This window comes from Olea europaea, unplaced genomic scaffold, assembly GCF_002742605.1.
Source record: "Olea europaea var. sylvestris unplaced genomic scaffold, O_europaea_v1 scaffold1794, whole genome shotgun sequence".
NCBI classification, from domain to species: Eukaryota; Viridiplantae; Streptophyta; class Magnoliopsida; order Lamiales; family Oleaceae; genus Olea; species Olea europaea.
In genome coordinates, this window is record NW_019235679.1 from 56,030 (window position 1) to 77,271 (window position 21,242).

General features: G+C 39.6%; 3 protein-coding genes across 3 annotated transcripts; 2 read left to right on the top strand and 1 right to left on the bottom strand.

Annotated features, from left to right (window-relative positions):
- Window positions 1-8,979: 8,979 nt before the first annotated feature.
- Window positions 8,980-9,686, bottom strand: LOC111378247 (DUF724 domain-containing protein 3). Its single transcript, XM_023001419.1, has 2 exons — window positions 9,295-9,686; window positions 8,980-9,049 (listed from the first exon to the last, which is right to left on the bottom strand). The coding sequence occupies exons 1-2, from the start codon at window positions 9,684-9,686 to the stop codon at window positions 8,980-8,982; spliced, it is 462 nt and encodes a 153-aa protein (XP_022857187.1).
- A 1,937-nt stretch (window positions 9,687-11,623) lies between these two features.
- LOC111378237 (14-3-3 protein 9) lies at window positions 11,624-15,195 on the top strand. Its single transcript, XM_023001406.1, has 7 exons — window positions 11,624-12,015; window positions 12,446-12,752; window positions 12,836-12,923; window positions 13,860-13,969; window positions 14,047-14,195; window positions 14,755-14,804; window positions 14,898-15,195. Exons 1-7 carry the CDS (start codon window positions 11,943-11,945, stop codon window positions 14,898-14,900), a joined length of 780 nt encoding a protein of 259 aa, XP_022857174.1. The 5' UTR covers window positions 11,624-11,942; the 3' UTR covers window positions 14,901-15,195.
- A 1,044-nt stretch (window positions 15,196-16,239) lies between these two features.
- Window positions 16,240-21,242, top strand: LOC111378238 (bifunctional riboflavin kinase/FMN phosphatase-like). The gene is made up of 9 exons (XM_023001407.1): window positions 16,240-16,481; window positions 16,563-16,749; window positions 17,600-17,730; window positions 18,255-18,324; window positions 18,619-18,684; window positions 19,658-19,812; window positions 19,901-19,978; window positions 20,154-20,290; window positions 20,838-21,242. Exons 1-9 carry the CDS (start codon window positions 16,403-16,405, stop codon window positions 20,958-20,960), a joined length of 1,026 nt encoding a protein of 341 aa, XP_022857175.1. The 5' UTR covers window positions 16,240-16,402; the 3' UTR covers window positions 20,961-21,242.

Here is a 21,242-nt window from a genome sequence, read left to right on the forward strand (position 1 = left end):
TTAGTCGCTTCGTCTCCAAAGCTACAGACAAATGCCTCCCATTTTTCAAAGTATTGAAAGCTGGGAAGAAGTTCCAATGAACCGAGGAATGTGAAGAGGCCTTCCAGGGCCTGAAAAGGCACCTAGAGCAGGCCCCCTCCTCTCCAAACCGAAGCTCAGTGAGATTCTTCGGCTGTATTTGGCTGTCTCTAATGAGGCCATCAGTGCGATTTTAATTCGAGAAGAGGGGACCACCAAACTCTCCGTATACTATACAAGTAAAGCACTCCTATCACTGAAAACCCGTTACCCCAATATAGAGAAGCTTACTTTGGCCTTGATCACGACTTCCAGAAAATTGAGGCCCTATTTCCAAGCCCTCATCATACATGTGCTAACAAACTTTCCCCTGAGACAGGTACTTCAAAAGCCTGATGCCTCAAGAAGATTATTGAAATGGGCGGTAGAACTAAGTGAATTTGACCTCGTGTTCAAGGCTAGGGCGGCTATCAAGGGCCAAGCCTTGGCTGATTTTGTGACAGAATTTGCTAATTTATCCGAGGTGGATGAAATCATGGAACATGCTGAGCCCCCTATGTGGAACTTATTCGTGGATGGATCGACTAGGGATACCGGCTTAGGTGCTGGAGTTGTCCTCATCAGCCCGAAAGGTCACAAGTTGAACTCCGCTGTAAGGTTCGGGTTCAAGGCCATCAACAATGTGGCAGAATACGAGGTGCTTCTTACGAGCCTCAAATTAGCTAGAGAAATGCAAGTGAAGAGGCTACTTATCAGTAGTGACTCCCAGCTGATCATTAGCTAGGTGAACGAGAACTTCTCAGCCAGAGACAAAAACATGGCCTCCTACTTGAAAATGGTGATGAACCTCATCCCATCCTTTGAAAAGTTCGAGTTGATCCAGATCCCCCGCGTTGAAAATGCACATGCGGATGCACTCTCCAAACTTACAAGTAGCAAGGACTCCGAACTATTCATAGTAGTCCCAATAGAACACCTCCTCATACCATCAACCGAGGCTCCTAATGTGATGTGGATGGTCGAGACTCCTACCTGGATATAGCCCATCGTAGCCTACCTAAAGGACCAAGTACTTCCCACTAATAAGCATGAAGCTTACAAGCTAAGGAGGAGGTCGGCTCATTTCCTCTTTATTGATGATGTACTCTACAAGAGAAGCTTCTCTTCTCCACTCCTTCGATATGTGGGAGGAGAAGAGGCTACCTACATTTAAGGGAAGTCCACGAGGGTGTTTGCGGAAACCACTCTGGAGGTCTATCTTTGGCGCAAAAAATACTAAGACAGGGTACTATTGGCCTACCTTGAAAAATGATGCCCTCTAGTTTGTACAAAAATGTGACAAATGCCAACAATTCTCTCCTATCAAAAGACAACCATCGCAAGATTTGACTATGGTCTCCAGCCCCTGGCCCTTCTCGAAGTGGGGTGTGGACCTCATAGGTCCTCTATCGAAAGGCAGAGGAGGCGCGAGCTTTACAATTATGGCCATTGATTATTTCACAAAGTGGGTTGAGGCTGAACCACTGGCAAAAATCATAGAAGCAAACACTTTCAAGTTCTTGTGGAAGAACATTATATGCCGGTTCGAGATTCCCTACTCAATCGTGTCAGACAATGGTAAACAGTTCGACAACAAGAAAGTCAGAAGTTTGTGTGAAGAACTTAGTATCAAGAAGCACTTTTCCACACCTCACAACCCACAAGCAAATGACCAGGTTGAGGCTGTGAACAAGACCATCAAACACGTCTTGAAAAGGAAGCTTGATGTGTCAAAAGGGGCCTGGGTGGATGAGCTGTTACAAGTGCTTTGGGCAATCCGAACTACTACGAGGACCCCCACAGGGAAAACACCTTTCCTCATGGCATACGAAACTGAGGTGATGAACCCCGTCGAGGTCAGACTTCCATCTTCACGACATTTGCACTTCAGTGAAATAACAAACGACGAGCTTCAGAGGTGCGACCTCGACTTCTTTGAGGAAAGAAGATATGACGCCCAGCTGAAGCTCGCCACATATCAAAGAAAGATGATGAAGTACTTCAACTGAAAGGTGATGAAGATGTCATTTCGAATCAACCACCTGGTCCTTAGGAGAGTCTTCCTCTCCTCCAAGAAACCAGGCACCGGTACCTTGGGTCCGAATTGGGAAGGTCGTATAGAATTAAGGAGGAGATCCGACCTGGGACATACTGGATTGAAGACATAGACGACAAGACACAACCCTGTCCATGGAACATTGAGCACCTTCGAATCTATTATCAATGAATGTACTACCTCACTGGACGATCTTTCCCAGCTCATGTAACATTTCCATGATTCAATAGAATTGTCCATGATTGAATTCAATTGTCGCACTACATCATCACCTCGAACGAGAGGTCAGCATCCCATCTCTGGGCCATCTCGCTTGAATTTCGAGGCGCACGCCACTTGCCTCCCTTTGACGAGGCTGAATGCTAGGGGGAGAAGCCTCAACATGGATGAACCATCCACCATGTTGGGAAGCGTCGTCACCTCAGAGGAGAGGTCAGCGTCCCATCTTTGGGCCACCTCGCTTGAACTGTTAGGCGCACGCCACTTGCCTCCCTTTGGCGAGGCTGAACGCCATTGGAAGAAACCTCAACATGGCTGAACCATCCACCATGTTGGAAAACATCGTTACCTCGGAGGAGAGGTCAGCGTCCCATCTCTGGGCTACCTCTCTTGAATCCCGAGGTGTACGTCACTTGCCTTCCTTTGGCGAGGCTGAACGTCATTGGGAGAAGTCTCAACATGGATGAATCATCCACCATGTTAGGAAGCATCGTCAGCTCGGAGGAGAGGTCTGCGTCCCATCTCTGGGCCATCTCACTTGAACTTTGAGACTCACCCCACTTACTTCCCTTTGACGAGGCTGAACGCCAGGGAAAGAAGCCTCAACATGGATGAACCATCCACTATGTTGGGAAGCGTCGTCACCTCAGAGGAAACGTTAGCGTCCCATCTCTGGGCCACCTCGCTTGAACTCCGAGGCGCATGCCACTTACCTCCCTTTGGCGAGGCTGAACGCCATTGGGAGAAGCTTCAACATGGCTAAACTATCCATCATGTTGGGAAGCGTCGTCACCTCGGAGGAGAGGTCAATGTCCCATCTCTGGGCCACCTCTCTTGAACTCTGAGGCGTACGACACTTGCCTCCCTTTGGCGAGGCTAAACGCCATTGGGAGAAGCCTCAACATGGATAAACCATCCATTATGTTGGGAAGCGTCGTCACTTCGGACCAGAGGTCAGCGTCCCATCTCTGGGCCATCTCTCTTGAACACCGAGGCCCATGTCACTTGTCTCTCTTTGGCTAGGCTGAACGCCATTGGGAGAAACCTCAACATGGATAAACCATCCACTATATTGGTAAGCGTCGTCACCTCGGAGGAGAGGTCAGCGTCCCATCTCTGGGCCACCTCGCTTGAACTCCGAGGATCACGCCACTTACCTTCCTTTGGCAAGGCTAAACGTCACTGGGAGAAGCCTCAACATGGATGAAGCATCCACCATATTGGGAAGCGTCCTCATCTCGGAGGAGAGGTTCGCGTCCCATCTCTGGGCCACCTCACTTGAACTCCGAGGGTCAGGCAACTTGCCTCCCTTTGGCGAGGCTGAAAGCCAATGGGAGAAGCCTCAACGAGGATTAAACTTCTTTAACCATTGATTCACAAGGCTCAACCACTACGAGCTTCACGCAACTACCTTTTCAATCAGACTTAGCAATATTCTCAGTTCAGCTGAAAAACGGTCCAGTCTTAGGATCTATTTAAGTTACAATTATTAAGTTTAAGTACAATTTACTTGCTTAAGTCCAATATCAGTCATGGTTCGTGTGACTTAAAGTACAATTTACTTGTTTAAGTGATTGGAGTTGGGATATCAAGTCAAGGTTATTTAATTCTTCAATCAATCTTAAGTTCAATTACTTAACGAGGCCAATGCACTTGGAAGAAGAACAGCATTGAATGAAAGAGATTATATTGATTTTCAATCAGTTACAAAAGGAGGGCCTGAGGCCAGTACATCGGAATTAACTGAAAAGTAAACTACCCTAAGCCTTGATGATGGTGGAGGTGCCTCGGCAGCAGGAGCTTCCGCAACCTAAGCATCAGAACTCCCTTCTTCGACCTCCGCTGCTTCATCTCCAACCGCTTCATCAGCTGGGGTCTGAGGCACTTCATCCACAAACTTCGACCTCAACTGTGACAGGTCTTGATTTGGGTAGAGTTCCTCAGCACTCTCCATCATTTCGGCATAAGCATAATTTCTCCAGTAGATGCTGAATCCCTTGTACTCCTCAGTGTTGTGGAAGTTGACAATGTAGTCTTTGACTGCCTCCTCCCTCACCACATTGGCCTCCTCCTTTGCCTTGGCCAATTCATCTACATGCCACTTTATTTGACCCTCCAAGAACTTGTAGGCTTCTTGGGCCCTAGCCAGCTCCAGATTGGCCTTCTCCAAGGCCTCAGCAGTCACCTTTTAGTGGTTATTGAAGACCTCCACTTTCTTGGTAAGGGAAGCCACCTCGCACTGGGACTCATAGACCTCCTTCTTCAATGCCTCGATCTGAGCCAAAGCAGACTCCAGCTTGGCCGCATCTTCGATTTTTTAGGCCCTCGCTTCCTCTGCCTCAGCCTTAGCCTTCTTCAACTCCTCTACAAGGGAGGTCACCTTCTTCTTTGAGGATTGGGTCCTCGTCTAAAAATCAGTAAGGGCCTCCCTGCACTCCAATGCGAAGCCAAAGGTCCTCACACTTTGGCTTACAAGGGCCCTTGTCAAGTCCACCGCCTCACAGGAAGAGGTGTGCAACTGCCACCGGTCCGTCCAAAATTTGTAGAAGCTCTCAGTAGCGCTTCGGATCTTAGCTGGCAGAGCCTCCACCAACGCTGAGGCCAGGACCTCCTCCCTTCCGGTAAGGAAGTTCAGAGATTTCCCTTGCACTCTTGAGGTCTCTGCTTGGCAGTTTTATCCTCTGCCTTATCAGTCGCCCTCCTCGCAGCCTTCTCAGCCTCGGCTCGCCACACCATTTCGATCTTAACAGCTTTTGAGGTGGCCTCCAGGAGTTTCGACTGAGGGGCTTCTTTTCCTTCATGGGACACAGAGGTCCCAAACTTTTCAGATGAGCTGGTGACGTGCACCAGCTTCCTCTTCTTTTGCTCCTCAGGGACCTTCTTCTTTCCCCGAGGCTCTTTGGCCTTCTCCGGCTTCTGGGGGTCCCCTCCTCAGCACCCCAGGAATTGCTATCTTTGGAGAGACGCTCCACCCTCCCTCGGACCTCCTTCGTACCACTTGACCCTGGCTTCAGGGGCCTCGCCGTCACATTGGATGTGGCCCTAAGGATAGAGGCCATGTCTGGGGTTGGGTACTCTCTCCTCTTGAACTTGTCTGCAAAGCATGTCAGTACATCAGCATCGAAACAAAAGGTAAGAAATACACAAGTATACAAGCCTCTTACCTTTGGAGGCCATCAATTCAAAGTCAATGAAGTAGCAGCTTCGATCGATAAGGTGGTCAAAGTGCTAAAGTTTTAGAGGTCTCTTGTAAATGTCTTCTATCATTTCAAACTCTTTCTTGCTCAACTTGAACCTTGTACTACTATCTGCATAACAAGCCTCAATAGCTAGAAAAAGAAAATTTTGAATGTAGAATGTAAACTACTTAGGCTAGGAGACTCACGAGCTTTGTAGTACTAGGTCGGTACTGTGCAAACCAAGGCTGTGTCCCCCTCCACTGCCTGCCACCTGCCCCTCACCCAGAGCCACGATTCCTTCCACCCCTTGATGGAAAAAGGCAGCTCCACCACAAATGGTGCGTGAGCCCCCCAAGGAGTTAAGTAATATCACCACCTTGACTCCTTACCTATCACCCTAGGCTGGAATAGGGTCACGAAGACGTGGAGAGGCATGTCCTCCCCAAGTGACACTTCCTTCCACAGGAAGTACGAGTTGACCAACTGGCTCCACCCATTTGGTGGAACCTGGGTCAGCGACAACATAAAGTTCCTCAGCACAGCCATAAAGAAGGGGTGCAAAAGAAGTCGCATACCTACCTTAAACAGGTATTCACTCACCGCCACGCATTCGGGCATCGGATAGCAGGTGCGCTCATAAGCCTCGGACACCAACATTTCGACATAATGAAGTACACAATACCTCTCCCTGATCTCCCCCAACCTCTTCAAGGTCATATTTGAAGGCACTTTGGACGCCCCCCACTCCTCACTGTTCTACTGGCTCCTCGATCATAGCATATTACTCGACCTCGAGGTCCCCTCTGTTACTTGCCCCATCGTCAAATGACGCAACAGTTACTAATTCCCTACCCGAGGTGAACTCCATATCAGAAAAGGATAAACTCAATACAAGGAATTTTCTGTGAAAATACCAATAGGAAATGACTACGCGAACGGAGTAATGCCGGAAAACGAGAAGATCGACTGTTTGGACGCCGAAAACTTGAGCTTTTGAAGAAGAAATTAGATTGCAAAGGTTGAAAATCTAGAAAAATGGGGGGTTTCTCGCCTTTTATAAAGGGCCAGGACGAACCTAAGTCGTCCGATCAAAGCCCATTGAATCTGGATCCTTCATTCTAAATCGAATTCGAGACGTAGAATTCAAACGGTTTTTCAAGCCTATGCTTCAGATTCAAGCGTGTCCTCCACGAATCTCCCCAAACGCGTCTACTTCTAGAAGCTCCAGCTGTGTTCATAATTACGACTTTAATTCGACGGCAGCAGAGGCCTTGGAAGTTGAACGGTCCAGCCACCTTTCCTCGAAAATATGCGTAAAACATCAAATCATTAACACAACTATCAAGGAACAATCATTACCAATGAGCTTCAAAATTCAGCCTCCACAAGCCTCGCAGGTTCGATTTCTCAACCACCTCGGCTTCCTCATCAGTATTCATCCAATCAAGCCTCGCAGGTTCGATTTTCCAACTACCTCGACTTCCTCTTTAGAATTCAGCCAATCAAGCCTCGCAGGTTAGGTTTCTCAACCACCTCGGCTTCCTCATCAGAATTCAGCCTCCACAAGCCTCGCAAGTTCGGTTTCTCAAACCACCTCAGCTTCATCATTCTTCCACAACAGCACATTTCTAACTCCAACCATGATATAAATATCTATACTTGGACTTGGGGGACTATTATTTGGGGTAAAAAAATTTCAAAAATTTCTTTCAACTTAACTGGCTGGCTTTACTTCATCAAAGTCCTCAAATTACATAAATGACTATACTTGGACTTGGAGGATTATTGTTACGTGTTTACACACTTGGGCAACCTATCGAGGCCCACAGCCAACTCATGCCGAACCATGTGATACTCAAGTCGAGGTGATTTGCATAGCCGAAGCCCACAAACCGAGGTCCACAGAAACCTAGACCCATATATACCGAGGCCCAACTATCATTGCCTCTTGAGGAGCTTCGGAAGCCCATATGTCGAGGCCTTTGAAGGTAGACGAGGCCCTGTTGGCCGAAACTCTGTAGCCAAGGTAGCAGCCTCCGAATCACAAAGCAACATCTTCCATAGACACTTCTCCCAAGAGATCCTTTGCACAAAGATCTTACTTGAATGATTGATAGGACGTTTATCATGAATATAAATGTTAAGTCTTGTCACTAATAGAGGCAGTTCTACCAATCAATAAATGTATAGCATGCTAGGTGCGGCCGATACCAACAATTTGACATATAAATTAATTGGATGAGACCACGTGTACCCCGAACCAAAGGTCACGATCTAACTTGTGAAACTATAAATACTCCCCCATGTACCCTATACAAAGGCTAATGCAAGAATCAATACAAGAAATCATACTTTACTCAACTTTCTTTTTTTTTATTATCTTGCAACACAAACGAGTTCATACATATTTAGATACACATTTACAAACATCGATTGGTAATTATTGTATAATCGATCTACGAACATCCCGTCGAATTCCGAACGTTCTCGTCCTCGTCATTGAGCTACTCCCACGCCTTGATCTGTCCGTTTTAGACCGTTCACGTATCTTAGCGTGTTGAACTTTCATTCACGTGTGCACGAGTGAATTCAACATCTGTTGACAACATTTTTTTTGGTCAACAGAGAGTAACATCTATGCTACCTATTTTATGAATTGCATGGCAACATTTATATCCGTGCATTATGTGCTAACACGTTTGTCCTTGCGTTAATCCATCCCAAACCCTAACACCATTTTGTCTAATATTGTATCTCACCAGTGCCGTCACCCTTTAGCAGCATCTAATCATGTCAGATTTCTGTGATCTCAAGCATATCTCATTATTTTCATAGCCACCATTTTATCAACTCAACAGCCTGCAGTCTTCACTCACAATCTCAATTCACCGTTCGAAAATGATTTTGAAAATTGATTTTTTAATCGTTAAGAGAAGAGTGAGAATTTCCTGTGAGAGAATAAGTTAAAAATTACGGTTGAAATAGTGAAATAACGGTCAAAAAATTAATTTTTTGTAGTGAAAAATCACTCCGAAATGAGACCCTAGTATTGTATTATAATCACTTTCACCATCTAAAACCCATATCCACCACCACATCAACAAAACCATCGCGTCCTTGAATTTCCTGTGCCGAGTTTCCTCCATTTCTAGAAAATCAAACTTTAAAATTTCCATAATGCTTTCTTCGAGATGCTAACCTATGATCAAACTTGCACAGTTTTCCCTTCGGTGAATTCGGAGGTCCCTTTCATATGCTAAATGGCCTTCATCCCCGCGTAAATTTTGACTTGGGGCACACATTGATCCAATAATACTTATTTTACTGTCATAACAACTTATAATTTTCATCAATAAAAAATTTGAAATTTTATAAGAAAAATTAACTTGAAATTAATATTTTCTACAATTAGCCAAATTACGTTCTTAAATTAAAGACTGCTATCATTGAATCATCCAATTATAAAATTCAAGTCGTACCCAAGAACTTCGAACAAGGACCTCTATTTCTTTCGCAAGAGCTTTGTTCAAGAAACAGACTGAAAATCAATAAGCAAACAGATCATAAAAGTCCCAAGAAACAGATCATAATACATTGCAGAAAGAGTAAAAAACTTGAAAATCTATTATTATCTAGTCAATTAATCGTGGAAAACTAAAGAAACAGGTTGAAAATCATTAAGCACAAGTGAAAACAAAAAAAATAAGCAGAGTTTCCTCCAAGAAAAAGCCATCAGCAGCCTAGTAAAAAAGCCTCCTGGCTTGATTCTTGGGAAGAACCCACCTGCCATTAACCCAATCTTGATGAATTCTCAGCCTCTCAAAATCATAAACAAATTCATCTTTTGAAGAACATTCAAAATACACAATATACTTGTTTCCAATCCTCGCAATGACCTTCCCAACCCAGCATCCATCGTTGTCAAAAGCATCAACCTGATCGTACAGTTTGAACTCAGTCACCGGAATCTCCGGCGGCGGCGGACGAACCTCGGCGGCGGGGACAATCTCTCTTAACGGACCTGACATGTCATCCTTCAATAGAGTATGATACTGCACCATGTATTCTTTCCTTAACTGCCCCGTCGCCACCACCGTTGCCTCATAGTAAGATCCAAGAAAGCCTTCTTCATTGCTGGTTATTTCCACAACTTCACCAGCCCTATGAAACTTCATCGTTTTCTCTTCGGAAATTGAAATTGGATTCAAAATTTTGGGTATTCTCTTGATAGAGAAACGGTTTGATGTTTGTATTGAGATATTACTGTATATGTAGGGGTTTTTATTAGTTATTACGCTTTTGGAGTTGGGGTTGGAATAAGGAAAGAAGGTTTGATGACCGTTAGCATTCTCCAAATTTCGGGTTAGTTTATTATTAAAGTAAAAAAAAAAAAATTTCTATTTTGCACACATTGAAAAACTTACTTTGATTCACATAAAAGTTCATTTATTTTTGAATAAAAATATAAAACAATAATAACGAATCATTCCCTCATTTTATTATTATTATTATTATTATTATTTTTATAAAAATAACTATATTAAAAATTCTGATGGATCAAGATAGTCTCAAAAAGGAGAATACAAAAGTTACCATAAAACTTGCATAAATATAGAAAGATTAATCATAAACCCCACGCCAAAAAAGAATTGTCTCCAAAAATCCGCACTTTTTCGTAGAAATCTAATTATAATTTATTCCTTGACTTTTCAGTGTTTGAATTTACCAATTCAATAATGCTCTTCGAACAGGACAAATGTCATGGGTAATTGATAAGGTGGGGTTCGAGGGTGTATTTTCTAACACTGTCCAATCATATGTTGACACGTATCCCATCCTTAATTGATTCCATCGTCGTGTCTGTCACTATAGCAAGATTGTTACAAATTTATCAAAATTGTATCTAATGTTATTGATTGAAAATATTTGTCATTAATACTTAAGTGTACGTTTGACAATTATTATTTCATAACTCTTTATTTTACATATTCATTTTTAACTACACATTCACATAATAAAATATTCTGCACGTACACCCAAAATTTTTCCTTACTTTTTAATCTTGCATTATTTAAAAATTCACTATTAAAAACTTTATTTTTGCTAAATAATGACAATCAAACAGGAGCTTAACATTCTCTACTATATTCAATATTTATTTATTTTGTCAATATGTCTATGTCCACGAGTCGTTACGCTCGTATTTCAGGACACATGCCAATTGGTGGATAGCCTCGTCCAATTACAAACTCACATGACGTGCATCCTCTAGCGCCAAAACATGTATAAATTAGTTTACATAATAGAATTTGTTGTTTGATGTTAGATTTTTCTTCCCATGTTCACATGATTCACTCCCCATCGAGTTACATGCCGAATTGCTTTTGCAAGAAAATAACCTCCTATTTGATGGATATTAAAATTAAATTTTTAATAAATCTTGATAAAAATTTTTGAAATATATGGCTGACAAGTTGTGAGACCCATAAAAATATGTAGTTAATATTAATTATTGGACTTAGACCTTGTCTGATTCCCATTTTTCTAAAAATGAGAATGAAAAATATAGTCGTTACGAAATCCACATAAGAGATAGAAAGTCAAATATGATGACATGATATAATGAACAACAATCATATTTTTCATTTTTATGACCAAAGAATGAGAATTAAACGGGGGCTTAAATTAAAATCTAATTTAAATTAATACCAAAGAGGGGTTAAATAACTTAAAAAATATTTATCCTTAAGCACATGGATAGGGATGGCAACATGGCGAGTTCGAGGTGGGGTGCCCACCCCACTCCTGTCTCGCCCAAACCTCGCCCCGCCCCACCAGGACAGGGTGGGCATGGGGCAATTTTTTCCCTCATTTGTTGTCCCACTTAATTTATTTTTTTTAACTTTTTGTATTTTTAACATTTTCAAAATTTCGAGTTATGTCATTATTAGAAAATAAAATACAAATTCAAAATATGTTTTTAACAGGTGAATTGTATAGAAATAAATTATTTTTAATCTTTTAAGGGTGGGTTAGGGGGCATCCTCCCCCTCATCCCACGACGGGGCGCCCCGCCCTACGAATCAGTTTGAGGCAGGTTTTTTCCCCATTCGGGGCGAAACTTTTTTGCCATCACTACACACGAATTCTTGGAGTCACGACTTATACTGAAACAATTCTGCATTTTCCATACTGAGAAGATTGGAGTTTAAGTGCATCACGTCTAAAACGCGTGTTTGGTTGAAACTGTAGAAATAGGAGGGAGAATTATAACAGAAAAAAATCCGGGGTCACGCAATTAATCATTACTCTGATATTCAACTACCCTCCCTCCACAGCCCTCTCTTCGGCAGTGAAATTCGCGGTCAAGTAAAAACATTGTCAGTGTCAGAATCTAGAGAGAGAGAATATTTCCATCCAGCGGATCGGTGATGGCTTCTTCCTCAGATCGCGAAACCTTCGTTTACCTTGCCAAGCTCGCCGAGCAAGCCGAACGCTACGATGGTAAATCACTCACCCTCGCACAATTTTTTGGAGAAATTGAACTTGTGTTAGCCAATATTTTGTTCGAGATACGGACCGATGATTAATTACTAATTAGAAGGGGCTAAGTTGCAATCAGCCTTTTAATTTCGCTTTGTAAGTTAGTATTTGACTTGAGCTTTAAGGAATTCATTAATTTTTTACTGTATGTGATATATTCTAATTTTAATTATTCTTTTTGTTAGAATTGAGATTTTTCGTAGCTTCTATTGAAAGAATTATTTGAAATCTTTCAATATTTTTTTCTTCAATTTGCTTGTGTCTTTGGTGATTCAAATAGTTTATTAGACAATTGGATTTCATTTTTCTCGTATCTTGTGAATATTGCATTTTCATTTGTTGTGTAATCAATACAGAATGAAAAATAAGCACAAATCTGATTTTCTTACAGAGATGGTGGAAGCGATGAAGAAGGTGGCAAAGATGGATGTGGAGTTGACAGTGGAGGAGAGGAACTTGCTGTCGGTGGGGTACAAGAATGTGATTGGGGCTCGGAGAGCTTCATGGAGAATCTTATCTTCGATAGAACAGAAGGAGGAATCCAGAGGCAATGAGCAGAATGCTAAGCGGATCAAGGAGTACCAGCAGAAGGTGGAGTCAGAGCTCACCAACATTTGCAGTGACATCATGACTGTCATCAATGAGCATCTCATTCCTTCATGTACAGCTGGCGAGTCGACCGTGTTTTACTACAAGATGTGAGAATGGTCTTACCCCTCAGTTATGTTTGAGTGTGACTTTTTGTTTTATTAGGAGGTTGAATGGTTTCTGTTGTTTGCAGGAAAGGGGATTATTATAGGTATCTTGCAGAGTTTAAGACTGGTAATGAGAGGAAAGAAGTTGCTGATCAGTCACTGAAGGCATATGAGGTATATTCTTAATGTTTTGGGAATCCATAAAGCATATTGCTTGAGTTCTATTATCAGGTAACGTATTCCACCCGACTTGATATATTGACTGAAATCCTTTCTTCAAGAATGCATAGAAGACTGGATGGGCAGGACATAAATTTGTCTTGGTGGAGAGACATCATGTTTGTGGCTCTCGATGTGTGCCTGACTGTGGTACTTAGGTTTTATTCATCTAACAGGAATTCTAATTTGTCCTCCATTCCCTTTAAAGATATCGCAAGAGACATTATTAAGTTAGGGAAACAAGAATAGGTCTTAGAAGCATATAGGAATCTTTGCCCAAGAAAGTTGAAATTCACTATGTGCTGCTATCAGTGTTGCAGTGTTGATCACTCTATAAAAATACGTTCACCCAGCTCGTAGTGATACTAAAGGACAATAGCATTAATTTTATTTAGTGTAGAGGAAGTATCTACTGCTTAAGGATTTGTGCAAAGGCAAGGATGTGGTGCTTCTTCTCATCTTTCAGAAAGCTATTAAATTTCATTGCACAAGATGATAAATGTATTCCAAATGTTTGACTCAAAATTACAGAGGTGTACTTGCTTGTATTTTCCTTATCATTCTCATTCCTTGACATCTCGAGTTGATTTGCCTCCGAGCTCATGATTTACCACTTTACATGTCTTGAAAATTGGGAACCCTGGATCTTAATTTGGTAGAGTAGCTTCATTGCTTCTATGATAGTGTTACTTTTGCATTGTTTGAAAAGAATTCAGTGAAGCCATATATCAACTTTTTTGGGAGCGTTTTAGGAGCTCTGGCTTTGTGGATATCTTAATGAACTTTCTTCATTGTTTAGTGATATCAATTTACTCTGAGTCTCTGTCAGTGTGTGCGTGGGCGTTTTTGTGCATGCACATACTTACTTGTACTTCTGGAATCTGCTTGCAGACAGCGACCACCACAGCCGAGACTGAGTTGCCTCCGACACATCCCATTCGTTTGGGTTTGGCATTGAATTTTTCTGTCTTTTACTATGAAATTATGAATTCACCCGAGAGGTTTGTCTTTTACAGTCATTGTGTTGATTCCAATTTTTTTTTCACATTATAGTACTCAACAATCTTTTTTATTGCAGAGCTTGTCATCTTGCTAAGCAGGCTTTTGATGAAGCAATCTCCGAGCTGGACAATTTAAATGAGGAGTCATACAAAGATAGCACCTTGATTATGCAGCTTCTTAGGGACAATCTCACATTGTGGACCTCTGAGATTCCGGAGGATGCAGGTACAATGGCAGTTATCACAATATTACATGACTCAAATCTTACTGCATTTTAATTGATTGCTTTTGACCACAGATTTTAGTTGGTTATGGGGTGTATATTCCCCTGCCTAGGATTTGAGCGATCACTGCAATTTGTAAGAGGAGTGAATAAAAGTGCACTATATATATATTCAGATTAATAAGTCTAATTAAATGATATTTACTTTGAAGGAACTTTCTGATCTCTTCATATTGGCATCACAAATTTTGAGAGGTGTTGCCTACTTCATAATATTTCTGCAAACGTCTACCATGTGATTTATTATATTAATATAAAATGGTTTGTTTCATATAATGTATGACAGACATATATTTAAGGGTAAGGAAGTGCAGAACTAAGGAAATATGCTTCTACAAGGCTGAAACCTCAGTTTTTATACATGATGATATCATGTCTTTGAGAGGGAAATGATAAACATTATGGAAACCAACAAGTTAAATTTTGAATGTGATAATAAATAATCCATGAAATGTTACATTTTTCTAACTTTGTTCTGATTTCCTTTTGTGTGCCTGACAGAAGAAGCACAAAAACTGGATGCTGCCAAGAAAGCTGGAGAGGGTTCGGAGGTAGGCTGCTTTCGTTTCCTATAATTTATATGAACTTATTACACGAATTGAAATAAAATAAAATAATTTGTGGGTTCAATCTTTTCGTTGCAGTGAATCATCCGAATGTCAGTTTGGGGGAGGGAGGATGATGATGATGCAACACACCCCCAGAATACTTGTTTTTCATCGCGTGTCTTTGTTATGGTTTAATAGTCTGCCTACCCATCTTCCTTTATTGAATGGAGTAGTGTGTGATTAAACAGGTGGTGTTATTTTTTCAATTACTACCTTAGCCTAGATGGAAGATTTGTGTGTACTCTCTCTCAGATTGTTGTCTCTAGATGCAACTTCTTGTGGATTTTCCCAACTTATTCTCATCAAAGTTTATGAATATGGAATATTTAGCTAACGCGGCAAGTGGCCTCCGAGAATACAAGTTTACAAGAATGAAACTGGGAATAAATGACCTAAAAATATAAACGTGATTTGATTCGATTGCCATTCTGGTTGTGATTGAGATGTAAGCCTCCAACGTTTGTTTAAAGAAAAAGTTTAAAATAAAGGGCTTTCTTGAATGGGAACCTGCATCATTGGTCCCTATCTCGTCTAACTTGGTAAAATTGTACAAAGTAGTTCTCAACAATTCAAAATTCGTCAACTTGGCAGGACCAGTGGGCAGAATTGTGCTTCAGTTTGGTTTATATAACAATTGATTTTTTAATAAATTTTGATAAAAATTGACGAAATGTATTGTTGAAAAGTTGCGAATCTTATGAGCGTGGGATTTAAATTAATTCTTGATTTTATATTAGATTTTAATCCAATTATGTCGTTGAATCAAACAAGGGTTGTATTGAAGAGAGGATCGTATGACAAGGCCCTTTTGACAGTTGAATAATTAACTAATATATTGAAGGATCATGCTACACGTACATGATGGTTTACCTAACCGTTTACACCCTACTCATATCATCAAGGTGGGGACCACGACTCGACATTATTAAATACACGAGGGCCCGCGTGTTTGGGAGGGGGGTAAACGCTTCGGTAAACCCCCCCTGGGTACAAAGAGAATAAACCTATATTGAATGTGCAATTATTTTGTCATTTTTTTTTTCTTTTTACTGGGACTAAATTGTTACATGGCCCTTGTTTGGCTCCATTAAAATCAAAGTTTGAGGAAAAATACATTTTGAAATACCAATTTTTTTGAAGAATGTATGGTTAAAAAATAAGAAAATTTTAAAATTTATGGTGATATTATTTTATTGGAGAATGTGTCTTGAAAAAAAAAAGAGAGAGAAAGAAAATTACATTTTGAATAAAATTGAGTTCAAACTGGGCTTAATTTGGTGAATCCAATTACTATTTTTCTTGTATTGAATATGTCTTCAAAATAGACGGAATAATAAAAGCATTTGGCATATGCCAGAAAAATACTGCAAGTAGAATAAGGCGGGAATTCTCCCTCTCTCTAAATTCCATACGTAACTGCAACCAGGCCTAATTGCCATGGGGATCGATCCCTCTTTCAGTATATTAACAGTACGAATTCCACTCCCAATATACACATATTCATACACACAATCACTGAAATTTAACGCTCTAACAGAAAAATGGAAAACTCTAATGGTGATGTGAAGGCCCATATATCTGCTGTTATATTTGATTTGGATGGAACCCTATTAAGCACAGGTGTGTAATTTCACTTCTTTTTCTTGATTTCTGCAAAACTGGTGGTTTGGATGCATAATTATGCGATTGAATGTTTTGCAGAGCAAGTGACAAGGGATATTCTGAAGGATTTCTTAGCAAAATATGGTAAGATGCAGGAGAAGGAGAAGGAGAAGAAGAGATTGGGTATGGTCAACAAAGAAGCGGCAATTGCCATTGTCAATGATTATGAACTTCCGCTCACGCCTGAACAGTTTACCCTAGAAATCATGCCCATGTACCATGGTTTGTAAGTACAAATACTTCTGTCTCCACTTAAGAACGCTGAACACGTATACATTTTATAATAAGAGGATATTGCATTAATTGTTCGAAGTTGTAAATTTTCTTTATGTAAAATCAATTTTTATGAATCGATTATTACGAGGATGAAAATTAAAATTAAGCAGTAAAAAATTCGTTTGTGGTTTGTAATAATGTGATAGATGAGTTTAGACACTAGAGTCGACTTCAAATTCCGGTTTTCCATCTGACAAATCATTCCCTGCTGTCGAAAAAACATGTAGACTCTTTTATATGGTTGGAGAAGTACTGAGTCTTGAAACTGTACTTGGGTGTTGCATCAAAATGCTAATAATAGAATCATTCACCACAGAAAAAATGAATGTGGAGATTTTATACACGTTTTTCTTGAAAGTTTTTAACAGAATAAATATTTTACGTTTACTGTACACTTGAGGGAGGTGGGATGAAAAAGGGCTAAGGGGAATCGATATGTTAGCTTCAAGAATGAGGTCTGTGTGATTTGTGCTCTTAAGCTGGATTTTCAAAAGATGGGACGACATATCCTTTTTTTTCCCCAAGTTTAATCTTTGCTAGTCATCCGTTGTTTTGTCATGCTATTTTTTCTGAAAATGCTGACAACTTAAGGCATTTAACGCTAGTGTAATGAAGTTATCTACATATATACTACATAAATTTTGACGAGCATGAGTTTCTTGAACTATATTTTCTCTTTTATCATTTTGGATAATTTTTATGTAATTCTTATTCTTTGTCATGTTTTGAACTATATTTTCTCTTTTATCATTTTGGATAATTTTTTTGTAATTCTTATTCTTTGTCATGTTTCCTTATAGATGGCAACAAGCCAAAGCACTTCCGGGTGTTAATCGTCTTATGAAACATCTTCATAAGCATGGAGTGCCGTTTGCCCTTGCTTCAAACTCTATAACAAAAAATATTGATGTTAAAATTTCTCACCATGAAGGTCGTGATGTTCTTTATCACTTTCTTACTATATTGGCCGAAATCATCCATTCTTTGCATCATGATTCTTTTATGATCATCATGTAGAAGTTCCATCATTATTGTTTCATTTGATTATTCATGAACCTGTTTTTCGTAGTCAGTTCTCTGCTTTCTACATTTTCCAGTATGTATAGTTTACTAAATAGCCTGGCTACTGGTAATAATTTCACAACTACAACCACTGGCTTTTGTTTTCTAAGACTTAATTAACGCGACTACTTTCCAAGACTGTTCTTGAGTATTGACTCTTGATTATTTTTGTAACATTGCTCTGTTCAGGTTTACCTTTCTCCTTTTATCTTTCTTAATTTCCAGCACGCTAAATTCAAATTTCTCTTGCATCATGTAGTGTTTGAATGGCCTCATAATTACAAAATTTCTTGTTAAGCGTAGTCCTTCTTGCTTGCAAAATATGCATAGTGCATCTCAAGTCACACCTTCTCTCAGCGTCATATTCAAGTTTCCCCCCTTTTGTGTTCATAGGTTGGAAAGAAAACTTTACAACAATTCTTGGAAGTGACCAAGTCAAGTCAGGGAAACCCTCCCCAGATATGTAAGATAATGATTATTTTTTCCTCTTCACTATGCCTTGGAGCTTTTACTTGGTCCTCCACGAAATGTAATAATAGCATTTTATTTTCCTTCTGTTCAATTTATTTTCATTATTTAAAGAATCTTGCTGTATAAGGCTTCGTATTCATATAGTGGATGGTATTAATTTTTCAGAATAAACAGTCAGAAGCTTTTCAGTGAATATTGTACATGGGAAAACACTCTTTGTTTCTATATCTGGTATATTAGGATTTTTCCTTTCTGAGTCTTTTTCCAATTAAAAACTATCCATCAGGTTTCTGGAAGCTGCAAACAGAATGAATGTAGATCCAGCCCATTGCCTAGTGATAGAAGATTCCCTGTAAGTCGCCATTATTATAAGTCTGTTTGTTTGATTTATTTGTTTTTTTGTCAAAGTTATCAGCATAATTTATTATAGCAATTTGTTGTTAATCATCTAAATCACATGGTTCCTAGCTGGTGTCCCATGAAGGAAATTATATACCTTGACTTTATCTTTCTTTGACTGCAAACAACCATGCCTATATATTTTGAGGTAACTAGAGGTAGTTTGAACCAACAAAAAGGATGCAAGTGGACCGACCCTGGCACAGTGTCATACAAAAGTAAACACAGAATTCTTCCAGCAATATTAGGCTCATGCTATGTAGTGAACCTCTTTGTAAACTGATTGATGGAGAACTTCATTACACAATTGTCTTTTCATGTTTACTGTCTCATTGACCTTAAATTTAGTCACACTACAAGAGACGTTGAAATTTCAATTTTTTCCTAATCATGCTTTATTTTCTTTTCCTGTCACAAGAGTAATTGATTTATAAGCGTTGTTTAGTTCATAAGAAGAATGCTTTTGAATTAGTTAACCTGCTATGCTATCATCTGCGATCAAGTTTAGTACAAGACCACATTAGCTTTACATTCCTCAAAGAGAAACATTCTGAATGTTATTGAGTTATGAGTAAACTTTTATTGTATTTGAAGTGTAGCCCAGTCTAAATTAGCAATCAGCTGAAACTCTGAGTTCCCACTTCTTTTTGTGTGTGTGTGTGTGAGCGCCCACACTCAAATCTTATCTGAAAAACATATATTTATTTACAAAGTTATTTTCATCGACATGATTGCATGTTTTAACCTTGGTCCCTGCTATATATTCTGAGATTCTTCTTGCTTCTGCACCTGTTAATGTGCACATTTCCTTGCGCAAGAGTTGAATGGCAATCTTCCACGTTTGCTAATGCTGGGGTTTGGAGCAGGGAGAAAAAATATTGTTTTTATTTTAAACCATGATTTATTGCACTTCTCGTTTCCAACAGCATTGGTGTCAAAGCAGGAAAGGCTGCTGGAATGAAGGTTGTGGCTGTGCCATCACTCCAAGTAGAAGCTCACTTATATTCTATTGCTGATTCCATACTTCATTCGCTTCTAGAGTTTCAACCACAACTATGGGGTCTTCCACAATTTGGAGACTGTATGTTTACTTTCCAATTTATCCAATATCATGCTAATGGTCTTCATCTCATTTAATATGAATCGTTGCTCTTAAATTGATTATGCAGGGGTTGATAATACTTTGCCAATTGAACCTATTCATATAACAGGTTTATTTAGCAATGGGCTTCTCCTGGAATATGAAGGTTTCTAGAATTATTTTCCTTCTGTCTGTTCTGTTTTGAGTTCTTATAAGCATTTGTTTCTTTAAACATCATGTCATGTGTACTAATACCTACACATTATTTTTATTTGTTGCTGTTGGAATATGTTTTACTTGTGCAACAAATATCTGATCTGATTAAAAGAGTGTAAATCTAGATGGTGGATGGTCTGCTCTTCCTGATCAAGTTTGGGGACTCTACATTGGATGGGCAAAATTTGACGAACAGAAGGTGTCCAAGGCTATAATCAGCCTAGGATGGAACTTGAAATGTTGTGATTCCAGGAGAAAAATTGTGAGTATATCATTACTAGAACCTATTTTGTCGAATATTTTAGGCTAATAAGAATGATTTGCATATTCTTTATTTATAAATTTTGAACAAAAACTTTCCTTTATTGTAATTTTTAAGGCAAGATTATTTCAAAAATTTGAAGAATCTGCACAAGTAGTACATACATATATATTTTGGTAGCCAGTATATAATTTAGTTCCACTTTTTCTTGCATTTCAATTTGCTCAAATAACATATACTTTAGAATCGGCATTTCCTTCTGGATGCCCTTTTCTGATGTTTGCCTGCATTTGCGAACTTAGACTCCGATTGCTGGTGATGTACCAACATGTTTACCTGATTAAAATGTTCTTGTCGGCTTCAAAAAAGAACATCTCAGTAAATTTTCATCATCTTATTTATTTTATTTTTTTCCAATCACAATGTAACTTTAACTGCTTTATGCCTCTAGAAAAGGGGTTTCTACTCGTTCAATGCTGCCTGACATTCGTTACTGCTATTTCTTTTAGTTCAATTTCTTGCCTTATGACTGACCGCTCCTTTTCAGCAAGCATGTCCCGTTGAGTTTAGCTATGAGAGCATAAATGACAGTAAGATGCAGCTACTGCTTGTGGGCTACCTTCGAAGATCATGTCATGTGGTAAAAAATTATTTACTCAACACACTGTGACTTAATCAATGATAGTCGTGGTTGCACTGTTATAGCGGGAACATTAGTTTTCACTCATCAAATCAGATGAGTCATTTGAAAATGATCTCATAAGTAGAAAGATTGACACGCATTGTGTTTAGGTTTATTCATCATATAATTTGCTCTCTCTTGATTTCCTCATCCTGTCCACCCGTACAAGCACACTGTGCACACACATCAGACTTGAATAAATTATCTTGTGTTAATCATGTTGTCATAAAAAATGAAAAAATGAAAAGAAAAGAAAAGAAAAGAAAAGAA